The 13676-nt window shown below is 41.2% G+C and overlaps 1 protein-coding gene across 26 annotated transcripts in view; it reads right to left on the bottom strand.

The window, feature by feature from the left end:
• Positions 1-13676, bottom strand: part of nbeaa (neurobeachin a) — a 96933-nt gene that overhangs the window by 2189 nt on the left and 81068 nt on the right. For 9 of the 26 annotated variants that reach the window (XM_039776891.1, XM_039776890.1, XM_039776892.1 and 6 more), the window contains 22 exons: positions 11178-11242; positions 10567-10675; positions 10093-10259; positions 8744-8868; positions 8493-8642; positions 8375-8407; positions 7932-8068; positions 7662-7797; positions 6965-7067; positions 6720-6835; positions 5559-5671; positions 5039-5179; positions 4803-4922; positions 4140-4292; positions 3833-3997; positions 3410-3499; positions 2502-2694; positions 1567-1638; positions 1179-1334; positions 669-839; positions 432-533; positions 96-292 (listed from right to left, as the gene is read on the bottom strand). In XM_039776891.1, the coding sequence (XP_039632825.1) occupies positions 96-292; positions 432-533; positions 669-839; positions 1179-1334; positions 1567-1638; positions 2502-2694; positions 3410-3499; positions 3833-3997; positions 4140-4292; positions 4803-4922; positions 5039-5179; positions 5559-5671; positions 6720-6835; positions 6965-7067; positions 7662-7797; positions 7932-8068; positions 8375-8407; positions 8493-8642; positions 8744-8868; positions 10093-10259; positions 10567-10675; positions 11178-11242 (2814 nt within the window). The remainder of the gene's footprint in view (positions 1-95; positions 293-431; positions 534-668; positions 840-1178; positions 1335-1566; positions 1639-2501; positions 2695-3409; positions 3500-3832; positions 3998-4139; positions 4293-4802; positions 4923-5038; positions 5180-5558; positions 5672-6719; positions 6836-6964; positions 7068-7661; positions 7798-7931; positions 8069-8374; positions 8408-8492; positions 8643-8743; positions 8869-10092; positions 10260-10566; positions 10676-11177; positions 11243-13676) is intronic. The other 17 variants (XM_039776898.1, XM_039776899.1, XM_039776906.1 and 14 more) reach the window with 5 other exon arrangements.

Genomic DNA, 13676 nt, shown 5'->3' with positions numbered 1-13676 from the left:
ACAGTATATCGGATTGTTTTTAAGTAAATAAGTACAGTATTCAAGCATGAATATACACCAAAAAGAATATTACAGTATTAACTGAACAGCCTTACCCGTGTGGAATCGTTGACCTCCATTTGTGCCAGCAGTTTTCCATTTATGCTGAAGTTGCAGAAACGACCTCTCTCATAGTAGATGATGCAGTGGCCCTCGCTGGACACTGAGATGAGGCGGGGCCGCTGACAGAGCTCTGGCCCCTCCAGGGCCCTAAGCAGGTCCCCTGTGATGGTGTGGACCAGGCACGGGCCCTCTGAGGAGCAAGATCAAAGCAAAAATTGTCAATATATTTGTTTGAAGAAATCAGCCCAACCTCTAAAAGAAATTCAGAAAACAAACTTTGTGGAAATCACTCTTAGGCCCAGACAGGCCATAATAAAAGACTCACAAACCTTTAGCTCCACTGATGACCAATCCCAGCTCTGCACAGACAGACACACACACCACCTCGTGGTCATGTCCTGTCAGTACTGCCCTGGGAGCAGGGTAGTCACCTGGAAGAGAAAACAAAGTTAGAGACACCATCAACCTCTGGGAGCTGTAGTGTTTTCTGAAGTAGGAACCTACTCATGTAAACAGTGAGATAGGCAAACATTAAAACATGTTGTTTCCACCATGTCACCACTCACTATTGTTAGGGTTGTCCCCAATAATGTGGTGTCGTCCACTCCAGTACCACAGAAGAAGAGTGGCATCTCTGGAGCCTGACACGATGTAGCAGTCTCCACCGATGTAGGACTCCGACCTGGCCAGACACGTCACCACATCCCAGTGGCCAAAAACTATCTGGGTCAGCTTTCCTGTGGAGAGGAAGGAGGAAGACGGCTAAGTCAGTTTGTGCGCTCTACAAAGATTTTTGAAGGCCATGGTTGCTTTACTTAAACAAGCTAGTTAGTGACTAGAGCGTCACTAAATCTAAATCAATAAATCTCTGGACCGATAAATAGAGAAATGTACCGTATGCCCAGGTGCAAATGTAAAAAAGAGTGTTATACTGTAAATCTTCTATAGATCAATACATCTAAACACAAATCTAAATAAAATTGCAAATGCATGACTACATGATCCGCATTTAAAACTGGATTTAATTTCTACCGTGCTTAATGCTCAACATGTCTCATAAATACTACGAAACCTACCCGTTTCAGTGGAGTAAACACGGAAGCTCTTGTCCCAGAAGCCGCAGACCAGAATGTAGCGGTTGTCGGCAGTAACCACAAAACAGTGTGTGTTGATTTGGATGCTCTGGTCCACGAGGTCAGTGATCTGACGCTTGTTCACGCCCGAGTTGTTTGCTACATGGGAGCACAAAAAGTATTCAGTAGATCTAAGTGTAAAAGGCTATCAAGCTATCAAATTAAATTGTATTTTTTTTTTTTTTTTTTCCTTTTTTTTTTCGCGTGTCGTATTTATTTTTTTTTTAATCCCCTTTTTTTTTTTTTTTTTTTTACTTACCGCTCTTGTGTCCTTAATATTATCATTGCATAAAACCAATTAAATCTGCTAGAAAGATTTTTGTGCACTGACCTATGAGAGGGTCCATCTCAATGGGGAGATGATGAGCCTGCTCTAGGGAGTATCCTGGAGCTCCACGGAGGCCTGAAGGATACAAGGATCAAACATTACAGACAGTCTCACATACACACCCGTACATTCACACATCATAAAACAGAGAAGGATAAATGCTGAACCACAACCTCTCATATAATCCCCTGGTCGAGTGCTCTCTGATGCAGGCTTATGTTAGAAAAATAAAAGCCTCAATAAGAAAAGTCACTTGAGCTGCTTTATGATCCCTATAATTACATTATCACAATTCATTAACCTCCCCGCTGTGCTAATGAGGTCATGAAAGGTTAATTGAGGATTTAATTAACAAATATTTTTATGTCAACACTTAAAAATAAGAGTAAACAAACACTTAAATAATCCAATCAAAATCGCCTCAATAACTACCACTGAAATGAACTAACATCTCACTGGGTTTATAAGCACTACAGACTTCCATAAAGTAGACTTAATCGTATAGCTACAGATAATATTTTCATTATGTAATTTATATGAATATGTTTGACTAATCCTTTATTCAGTTAGTCTAAAATATGTCTGAAAATTGTTATAAATGCCAATTACAATTTCATACAAACAGTGATGTCTTTAAATAGCATTTGTCTGATAAATCATCATACATAACCTCAACAACTAATTGATATCAAATATGAAAATTGTAGCTGATGTATTTTCTGTGTCTTGACTTAACAATTCATAGAGTAATCATTTCAGCCCTATTATGAAAATCTTGTTCTCAAGTTCCTCAATTTAGCTAAAATAACAATACTGTATACTGTTAATGTAATGTCATGTTCCATTCTTCAAAGTTGTGTAACATTAAAAATATGTATAACTGAGAATTTTAAGATTTAAATTCCATTTTGTAGAGGATTCCTTTATCGTGCACTCACCGACTGTGTTGTGCCAGCGGTTGACGGCAAACAGCCGGCTACATGTGACGGTGACGGCTGCCGGTATGCTGAGGTGGGGGAGCGTGTTGGCTGCGACGTGAGTGACGGGAGAGTTGGAGGGGAACTTGAGCACCATGATGACATCCTGCTGCATCTGATCCTTAAACATCAGTGGGCTCTGGGGAAGGAAACACTGGTGAGACAGACAGAGAAAGAGAGAGGGACAGAGAGGAAGAGGAGACCAGAGCGGGGAGGGAAGGTTGGGGGAGAGAGGAGGAGGGAAATGGAGACGGAGGAAGAGGGAGAGACAGAACAGATGTGACAAAGGGGAGGTAGGGAAAAGGTATATTAGTGGGAGCACAGGGTCAGAGTAGGTACACACACTGAGGGTGGCTCTAGGGCTAGGAGAGGAGGTGGAGGCACTGGTTGGTCGGGGTTCAGGACTGACAGGTTTGGGTTGACATGGATGGCTCTGATGTGGAGACACGAAGGCCTCGTTCTGCCGAGGGTAGCAGGAAGGACAGAGATACTAAAACATCATTACATACACTTGTATGTAACAATCTCTTAACTGGTATATAGGGATTCAAATATGTTGTAAATATGAAAAATAAACTCCTCAACCTGTCTATAAAAAAAGAGAAACATTGGAAAAAACTCTTTTCCTGTTCCCAAAGTGAACATTTTCAAAATAACAACATCTCAATAAAATAACATGCAAAAAAAAAAAAGACGTGCAAAAAAGAAATATGTATACTTCTGTTATGTACTGCATTTCAGTAGGTCGCAGCTGAGGTCTAATATGTGAGTACAGCTGACTTGGTGTTTTTTGTAAGCATATATGGAGAATACTGTTATTAAACTTAAAACTGAAATACAATTTGCTAAGGATGTCGAGGTATTCTCACCAGGTGCATGGCGGAGGAGCGAGGCGGGTGTGGCTCGATCAGCAGCTGGGAGGGGATCTGACCACACGCCTGAATCTGGGACTCAATCACCTACAGTCGGAGAGACAGAGATGGGGTTACAAACTTTTGAAAAACATAAACCCCCCCTAAATATGCATGTTTGTCTTTTTTGTATTCTTTCTAAACTACCTGCATGTACTGCTTGTAATTTGAATTCATCCCTAGGGAAAACGATTTTCTCCACCATAAGACAAAAACATGTAGTGACTATTTATCTCAGAGATTTATACATTACATTAATCTGATGCTGCCATATGATCTTGAAGGCAGCTTGAGGAACTCATGAGGGGGACATTTCTGCACTGTAATAATACTGTACATTTGTGAGTCAAACTAGAGTGATGTGTTGTCATAGAAACTGACCTCACGTTGCACAGCGTCTGCATTGTCTAGGTTGATTGCTCCCTCATAGGACAAGAAGTTGAACACGTTGAGAGCTCGGACTGCTTCCGGCCCTCGCTGCTTGTAACCAAATATAAGATCAATCCACTGGTGGAGCTGGCACGACACAAACTCGCTCTCCAACGCCTGGTCCAAGTAACGGGTGTAGAGAGAGAAAGAAAGGGAAGAGTCAAGAATACGTTCAGTGTCTCTCAAGTGGATTTAAAGGCAGAGACAACTAACATTTCTTTTAGCTTTTTATATTTCAGGAAAGAAGACTGTCCCTCACCATCCGGTTAATGCGGACAAAGTCTTCCGGTTTCTTGGCCCAGGCGGGAAGCTCCACGTCACACACAGAGACTCCATCATCACGCACCCCGAGCTCGTACTCATTACTGTTAACAAACATCTCAGGCAGGTAGTAGAACTCTGGAATCAGCTCCTGATGGACATGACAGAAACACATTGGTTATTTTAACTAAATGATTACTTCCTAAAATTATGATTGATTTTACAAAATCTGTGCAGATATAAAATATTAAAGCGGACACACATACGAGCTGTTGTCACCAATATTTTAATAACTTCCTCCAGAGCTAAAAATACTTTCAGCTATTAACCGTTTCAACCTCATAAAAATAGAATTGCTTTACTGTAAGTACTATTTTTGACTTTTAATTCAAAACACTCCCTGCTCACTCTCCTCAAAAACCACATATAAACCACCAAAAAATGACCGCATGTTGTATGTCTCTGCCTCATGTGAAAATTCTGCTCCCTAGGTTGAGATCCAGGGCTTTAGACGTGTGTCAATGTCTTCAAGTGGCTATTGACACTCCTCATACATTTAGAGAATTAAAACTAGAATGACTAGCAACATTATGTTTTTAAACTCTGAAACTGTACTTATTGTGTATTTCATTTTAATGTATTTATTTTCAGGAATAGTTACCTTGACATCAGCCGTGTCCCTCTGGCAGTTCCTCCACGAGCAGCCGATGCCAGAGAAGGCTCTCTCCGGATGGTCGAACTTGTTATCGTTGGCGTTGAGGAAAAACGTGGTAAAGGGCTCCTACGGGCATACAAATAGACAAATTCATAAAACAGAATCCTTGGGTCTCTCCTGTGTGCTCAAGCGGCGGCTAAAGGTTAAAGTCTGTAAGTGTGTAAAGTGCAGCAGGTACTTACTATTCTGAGCATCCACATCAGTGTTGAATGAGCAGTAGAGTACAGGGTGGTATAGTGGTGAGGAGGTGTGCTGTCGTCGTCCCACGTCTCGTAGCGTTCTGCATAAAACGCTGCTCGCTTGGGATTCAGTGCACCGATTGGCTGGAAGAAACCGGAGAAAACACCGGCTTAAGTCAAGGATTACACAAGAAACCATACATGCAGTTTTTCTTGTCATACATTATTTAAAACTGTCAACAGTTGAACAATAAAACTAACAAGCGCATGCTCATTCTGATCCTCTGTAGGAGGAGGGAAAGCAGGAAATTACACCCAGTGTTATGTGGCTTTGTTTTGTTCTTACTCTAACTAGTGGAAATGCAACAAGAAGAGATTCCTGCTGAGCCTTGGTATATTGAGTGGTACGGCTTGACCAGTATTTTACCCTTAATTTGGGTTTATAGCATCTTCTAAGCAGCACACATGCTATTCATTGTAAAAAGAAAAAAAAAAGTGCATTAAGTGTTAGGGGTGCTCTAACCTTGGAGAGGTCTCTGAAGTTGCCAGGTAGAGTCAGATCAAGCTCCTCTGAATCATAGTTGGTCAAGACCCAGGGGAAGATGGGGTACTGGTTCAAATCATTATAGGTCCTCCCTGAAGGGACAAAAGATGGATGGGAGAGGGAAAAAATGACATTGATCCATTATAGTTGTGTCACGAGATGGTCCCACACTGTTACAACAATGCTTTATTGTGTATTACTACGTCAGTTTGAATTTTACATAAAAAAATTAAAAAAATAAAATACATGCTATAATATTTAAAGTGTAAAAAAAAAGTGATTTACAGCACTGGTGCTACCAATTTTCAGGCTTCAACACCTCCACACCTAATAAATATGGCTCAAACCTTTAATTAATTGCTGATGCAAGTAAAGATTAAAGTGCCAGACTGGTATTACAATCACACCGACCAAGGTTGTATGTTAGTGTGATAAAAGATGTTCCCAACACAGAGAGAGGCATAAATGCACAAGCTGTTGACAATCTGCTACAAGCCAGCATATGTTAAGGTGTTTAACCGCATTTTCAATGGCTGTCATTTATCTAGATGTGCATTATATATATATATATATACACACACACATATGTGTGTGTGTATGTATATTGTATTGTATTAATAATTGGATATTTTCTAGTACATAAAGGACCTATAAACACAATAAAATAGCAAATGTTTAGCTGCAATAATTATTTTACAATTCATTACCAATTTGTCTATTGTCATTGTGGCTGTTCATATATTTTATATGTATGTGTATTTACAGGTCATACTGGTGACTGTTGCTATGCAAACTGCAGATGAGTTGGAGCTGACAAAGGTTTATCTTATCTTCGAGGTCCTTTATCTGGTCTCTTCATTCAAGTCTATTTATACATTTAGTTCTTTATTCATGCACATTGAGAGAAATACAAAGAAGTCTGAAATTTCTGTCGTTTCTGTCTGTGCGTTATTTTTGAACAACACAGCACAACAGAAACTGTCAGAGAAACCAGATAAGGTCACATTAGGACACTCTCCACAGCAAATAAGCTAGAAAATGTCATCACACAGTAGAAAGAATGGAAGAAAATGAAGGAAACATAAGATCCACAATAAGAGACTTGACAGCTCATGGAATTTGATTGCAATTGAACTTTACCTGCAATAGTGTTGAGGAACATGAGGTACTCAAAGTTGGAGATCTCTCTCCTCTGCCAGCGCTGCGTCATGTTGGACGACTTAAAGAGCTGACGAGGGGTGGCCAAGGAAATCCGCCTGGGACACACACACACACACACACACACACACACACACACACACACAAGTTTATTTCTATCACACCATTAAGAAATACCTCACTAACTCAGAATAGTGGTGGACCAGCTGATTATACTCTGCGCCTACCTGGCCTGGGGCAGGCCGTAACTCGTTCCTACCCCGACCCGTGGGAGACTGTAGACCACCCTTTTCACTGTGGCCTGGTCCGGGAAGTTAAACATCACAGACGCTGGAGAGAGGAAGAGACAAGAGCATATAGACAACATAAAGTCAATCACTCACCATGACGACTAATGTTGAACAGGTACCAAACAGCAGTACAATATACTGTATAGTGGTGGCATTTGTGACAAGACTAGAGCCCAGGCAGTGTTAGTGCTCTTCATTCTGAACTATAGTAGACTGAAGGAATAACATACAGATACATAAAGAGGCTATAATATACTATAGGTCTTACTGCATTCTTTTTCTCCTACAAATATTTTCACTTCATTTTTTTACTTTTTACATATTGCTAAGAGCCACATTTTAAACATCATTTGGATATCTATTTTTAATACCATTTCTTTCTAAACATTGCACTAATGATGGTGCTGAACTTGAACTTTCAGTGGAAAAAAGATACTGCTTGCATATGTGGTATTTTTGCACTTATTATATGTTTATAGGCTTGACGACCATATTTATGGCAGATAATCAATAAATACTATCAGTGGCTGGGATCTTTTAACAGACTTTTGGTAGCAGGTGCATACTGTACAGTTTTGAGAAATTAATACATGTGACTATGTCAGTGCAGACAATAAGAAATCTGCAGACTTACTTCTGTTGGCCATGAAGACCTCTAGTCCGGTATTCTGCAGCAGGTAGCGTCTGGAAAACACCGCTCGGATCTCACTGAACATCCATTTACCGTGTAGACCCTCTGAGTAGGCCAGTACCTGTTGAGGTTGGACATCCTTTGAAAAAAATATTTTAACATAAAGAAAAGCCTATACATTTATAGACAAATCAATCCCAAATGATTTGGATCAATGAATGAAAAGCAGTAAGTAAGTTTGCTTGTTTTTAATAATACAGAATGCCAGCTTACTTTGGCCTCAGTCGTCTTGAATGTAGGATCCTCTTCATCCACTTCAAAGTAGATCTCAGTAGTTGTGATGGACAGAGTGCCCCGAGCCACCACCACTGGAGCTACCAACTGAGCTGGAGTACTCAGAACCACAGGGCCTGGGGTGTGGGGAAGAAGACACGTATTACTCAGGTAACCCTAACCCACACACACAATATATGATGAAATGGCACACATACTGCAATATAGTAATTTCAGGTTAGTTAAGATTGATTATGTATTTGTTTATACTACTTTACATACTATTTAAACAACCCATCGGGTGTGTCAGAAGTCAGAGAGAAACTGGATTAAATTAGGTATTTAGTCTTGCATCAGTTTTTAGTAAATTATGATTTAATCTTATTGAGTCCGATAAATCATCCGGATGGTTAGTGCAGCTTCAAAACTTTCAAATGACTTGCCTTTGGAGGTAAAAAGTCTTGGACGGAAACGTACTAAAAACAAGAGTCATAGACAGTTTACTGTTCAGTCGTTCTGTAGCATGGTGACTGTGTGTGTCTTTATGTGAGTGCATCTTACCAGCAAGGTTATCAATCTCTTTTTCCTGCAGCAGGCTGACAGTGTCATCGTCTCCTTCCAGCATTAACTCCGCCTCTGGGTTCTGGGTGACCACGGATTGGCTGCGGAATGTTTTCTTCGACTTAAGTCCCTCCTCATCTTCTTCTGTACCTATTTAAAGGTGTTTTTAAGTGTGCATGTGAGGGTTGGGTATATGCAAAAAGCAGATATTGACCAAATACAACATGTTTGCATTTGTACACATTACTGACCGTAGTCCTCCAGAGCTTTGAGTGACACGTCGGCGTGAGTGGATCCAGAGGCATTTCGCACAAATCTCCTTCTCCTCCTCAGGTCGTCCTCCCAATAGTCTAGACGCCAGAAGTCATGTAATTGGCTGAAGACATAAAAGAGGAGGAACAAAAAGGAGTCACTTCTGTTGTGGTAGGAAAACAAGGTGTGCATTTTGTGACTTTTCCTTCAAGGACAAGAAAGTTGGAATTAAAGCTGAAGTTACAGGTGACATTTATGCTGGCAATTTCCAGAACAAATTTTCGACAGTCAAAAGGTTCTTCTTTATTGGGTTAAAGGGTAGTATTTGACCATAGGGGTGAGTTTGACAAGCCTTTCCAACTCTGCAAACACCAATAACTGGCTTTAAGATGAGTGGAAAAACATCTAATTGACTGATCTACCCTATAGAGCCAAGGTGTTTTATGAAAAAACAGATGAAAAGCAAGGTTTAGACATCAAGTGTGATTGCAATTTTCAATAAGCATTATGCTAATGTGAACAAAGAGCACTTGAGATGCAATTTAACTTTAATTAACTTGTCATGTGAGTGCAAACAGTGTTTATTAACAGCATGCAAGTTGTGGCATACAATTTACTTAATCAAAAGTGACATGAGGAAGACAGGCCTCAGATGCTGCATGTCACATGTTCTCAAAATAAATCACGTGTCCTCCCTAAGTCTGGAGGCAGCTCTGAATAACGAGCAATCATTGATTTAATGTGTGTCTGTGTGAGAGTCTTTCACAGCTACCCGGCAGCTACGTTGTTAGGATTCAGCTGTCTCTGTGTGCTGAAGTCGATGTACGATTAATTATGTTTATTAAGACATGATTGTTTCATGAAGCCTGCTTTACACGGACCATGTCATCTTTTATGAATATCTATATTTCAGCACTGATCATATCCACACTCTGAAAACTTGAAATAGATTTCCTGATTCTGTGATGTGAAGCTATTGTACTGGCTTCATGAATTTATGGTTTCAATGATGCTACTTTTACACAAATAAAAGCAATAATATACAGTGGTAATGTGTTATAGTGATATGTTCCAAACATGGTGGAAGGTGCTGACTTATTAAAAAATACAGAACCAAAAGAGTCGTTGATGGGGCGGTCAGCTAGTCACGGGTGAACAAAATGAACCAGGTCAGTCTCCCCTGTTAAAAATTAACAAATCGCCTATTGACTACACATACTGATGCCATTTTCTCATTATATGCAAGGAGTGTTCCATGTGCACTCAACTGGTGTAACGTCTGCTGACAAATGACAAAAAATGTCCCCGAGTATAATTTGACACGCAGTTCCTCGCATCTCCTGCTCACCTCTGCGACATTGTCCCCCACGCTCCGTGCTTATTGGTCAGGATGTTGAGGATCTTCTGTTTCAGCTGGTTAGCGGTCACATGATCTCTGTGCTTGGCGGCACTGATGAGGTGATCGCACATTTTCTCCTCCTCTCTCCGGTCCGCAGCGTACTGGGCACAGTTAGACTGGAGGAGAGTGGGAGGTAGGAAGAAACCAAAGAGTGTTACTGTCAGAGATGAGGAGATTGTGGTGACGAGGAGACAGTTGCTGTACAGTATGTCCTCCTGAAACACTTATTGATGCATAGGCACAGGAAATCAGTTTAAATTTACTAATTGGAAGTAGTAATTTACAAAATAATTGGTATTTGTTGGTGACAATCCGTAACAACAATGAGCATTACACATTAGCCCCTTCACATAGCTTTTAACCCGCAGGCTTTAATGATGTCACATATCATGACAAACAGTGCAAGTGGTGCTTTGTGTTTACCTCAAATTCAGCATGTTTGTGTACATCCTCTGCCCTCTGTCTGTTCAGGATGAACTCTGCTTCGTTGGCAACACGCACAATATGATCCTTCATGGCGTGGCAGAGAAGTCTGGTGGAGGAGTAAAGAGAGCGACAAACATTACAGGCCTTAGCAACACCTCCATTTAGAAGAAAAAATCTAATTGTCAACGCAAGGGAATGTAAGCAAGTTTCCATCAATATGGCAACCTTTTCTAAATGATATCAATAAGACTGGTCCATCTGCTGCTAAAGCTTATGTATGGATGGGTACAGTAAAAAACAGTATGTTTAAAAAGTAGCGTCTTTTTTGTGTTGTCCTTTAATTATGTGTAATACCATTTGGAGTCAAATAAAAAAAACAAGATTACAGGCACTGAAAATAGACCAGCACAAATCAACTGCACACTTAATTGCAATGTAATGATTCGATTTCCTACTGAACACACATGGCAATGTGCATTTATCTTGGCAAGGTTCTCATTAGAGCTCTATCATTCCCGTTAGTTGTGTGCACTGATAACACGGTTGCTTTTAATGTGAGAATCACAGTGAATTATATGGGGTGATAATCAGTCTGTGTGATGGATTACCTTCCCTCGTTGATTAGCTCAATGAAGGCCAGTCCAGCGTTCTTCTGAATGGAGTTTTGCCACTCCTAAGTGTAGAGGATAAAACTATCACTGCCTATGTAATTTCATAATGATATACATTTTCTGGAAATGTAGTTGAAAACCTGGTCATTGCCAGATTGAATCTGAGTCTGAGGGTCCTATCTTGCACCCAGCGCAATTGACTTTATACACCGACGCATGTATCATGTATCATGAAATGTATCATGAAAAGTCCGCTGTGCGTCGGGTGCAAACACCCGACGCACAGCGGACTTATCCCTCCACAGACGCACGTCGGTAAATTAGGGAATGTATTTGCGCTCGGGGCGGTTCAACGAATAGAGGAGGCGTGTTCAGGCGCAAACATTCCCTAGCGCTATTTTGCAGTTTCAGAAAACAATTCCGCCACTCAAGCCAAGTCAGTGGCGCGTTATTCAGATGCTATTTTAGGGGCGCATGCTTGGCCATAATTTGGCGTGCGCACTACGCGCATACACCTTGCTTCCCTCATCTACACGGACGCGTTCCCATTTTTGCAAACCATACATGATTACAAGGAAAAATATTACTGAAAATGCGCTTCAGGTGTTTGGATAGATCAGGAGGCACTTTACACTACAGTCCTCAAAAAGTCGCAGCATTCTTTGTGGCTTGTTGTGTTTTACACAAAACTTCATGGATGTGTTGATGACATAAATGAGGAAATATTAGAGGACTTAAGGAGACATGATGTTGAACTACGGCGGGATTGGACACTTGAGGGTCCGGGAGTGGCAATGTGCGATGTGCTCTTGATGGAGCGGATGGACGCAGATGGAGTGGGGGGAGGAGGAAGGGGCACAACAGGAGCATGTGGTGCGTTTGGAGGCCCACGCTTCATGGCTGCAGCAATCCTCTCCAGACTTGAGGAGATGCGCCAGAGAGGCCGCAGCAACATCGCCACCCGGACAAGACGGGCATTTACTACTTTGCCGCATCCCGGACAGCTCCCGCTGGCGTGCGCCAGGCAAATCCGCCGTCATAATAGTAATCCGCCACGGAACAAGCGCGCCAGCTCTCAAAGGGAACGTGAGATGACGCTCTGATTGGTTATTTTCACGTTACGCCCAAACCACACCTAGCTACTTCAGACCAACCCATTTTAGATTTGCGTCGGGCGCAAGAGTCATTTACCCCGCTGGTATAATAGCAACAGCGGCCGAGATCCGCCCACAAAGCTACTTGCGTTTTGAGTTTCATACTTGCGTTTCAGATCGTTAAAATAGGGCCCTGAGTCTGTTTTTGGCTAATCTGTGAATTAAATACATAAGAAATCAAGATACTTACTCACTAAATCCTGAGAATTCAATATGGCTATAAAGCAGTCCTGCTTATCAATTACAACACTGTTCACAATGGCCTAATGTACAGTAGATTGTCTATGGTTAAAAAAACAAACAAAACAAACCATACCACAGCTGTGTGGGTATACGTGGTATAGCCTTCACAAATGTGTATGGATAAATAGAGAGATAGAAACAGCTTTATTCAAGAGAAAATATAGAGGCCCATCCTCTACCATCACCAGTGTAAAGGTACACAAGAACAAGACTGCACAGAATAAGGATGAAGAAACATCTAAAGAGCTTTCTAAGTGTCAATGAAAATGCACCCGTCTAAGAGTGTGTGAGTGTTTTATGTGTCTGTGCATATTAGAGTGGAGACTTCTGAGCAGAATGAGAGTGTTGCTGAAAACCTCAAGCTATCAGAGCTCCATTAGCTCCACTAGCTCTTAAGGCTGTGAAGGACACGTGGGAGCATCTCCTGTTACACCCTTTCCATCCAGAGGATCGATATCTGGGCTAGGGTTCGCTCTCCTGGGCATCTAATGGCAGACAAGGCCAGAAACGGCGGTAATACTATACATGCTGACGAGCAGCTAGGCAGGAGAGTAGAGGGGAGGAGAAAGGAGAGGGAGTGGTGAGAAGACAGGGCAGTGTGGAGAGTGGTAGAAGATGAAAGCATGCCACCGAAACGCTGAGTTAAAATGGACCAGAAAAGCAGAGGTGTCTGATGGTACGGTTGAAGATGAAGCAGTAAAAAAGGAGAGAAGAAAACTGAGACCATGGTGGCAGAGTTGAAGAAAAAGAAGAGAAAGAGCAAAGAACTGAGGGTCTCCTCTCAGGACAAGAGCTCTTAGAGGCAGCCAATGAAACAGACAATAGTTGGGAGACAAACTTCATAATATAAAAGAAAAAGAACACTGGTCACCTACGCTATCAGGAGAAAGCTCTGTATTGGTAAGTGCTTCTCTGTTGTTACTCTGTCTTTTGAGTGTTAATCAGAAAAATAGAGATAGTTACTTTGAATGGAAGTTAGATAAATGAGCCCAATAACATTCTAAATAGATTAAGCTGTGATGCCGCTGTGATGTAATTTTGTTCTTAAAAGTAAAATCCAGTCATGAAAGTGTATGTGATTGACAGGGGAAAAGAAATG

The sequence above is a fragment of the Perca fluviatilis genome, chromosome 16, assembly GCF_010015445.1.
Source record: "Perca fluviatilis chromosome 16, GENO_Pfluv_1.0, whole genome shotgun sequence".
NCBI lineage: Eukaryota > Metazoa > Chordata > Actinopteri > Perciformes > Percidae > Perca > Perca fluviatilis.
The sequence above is the reverse complement of the archived record's forward strand: the minus strand, read 5'-3'. Positions and strand labels throughout refer to the sequence as shown.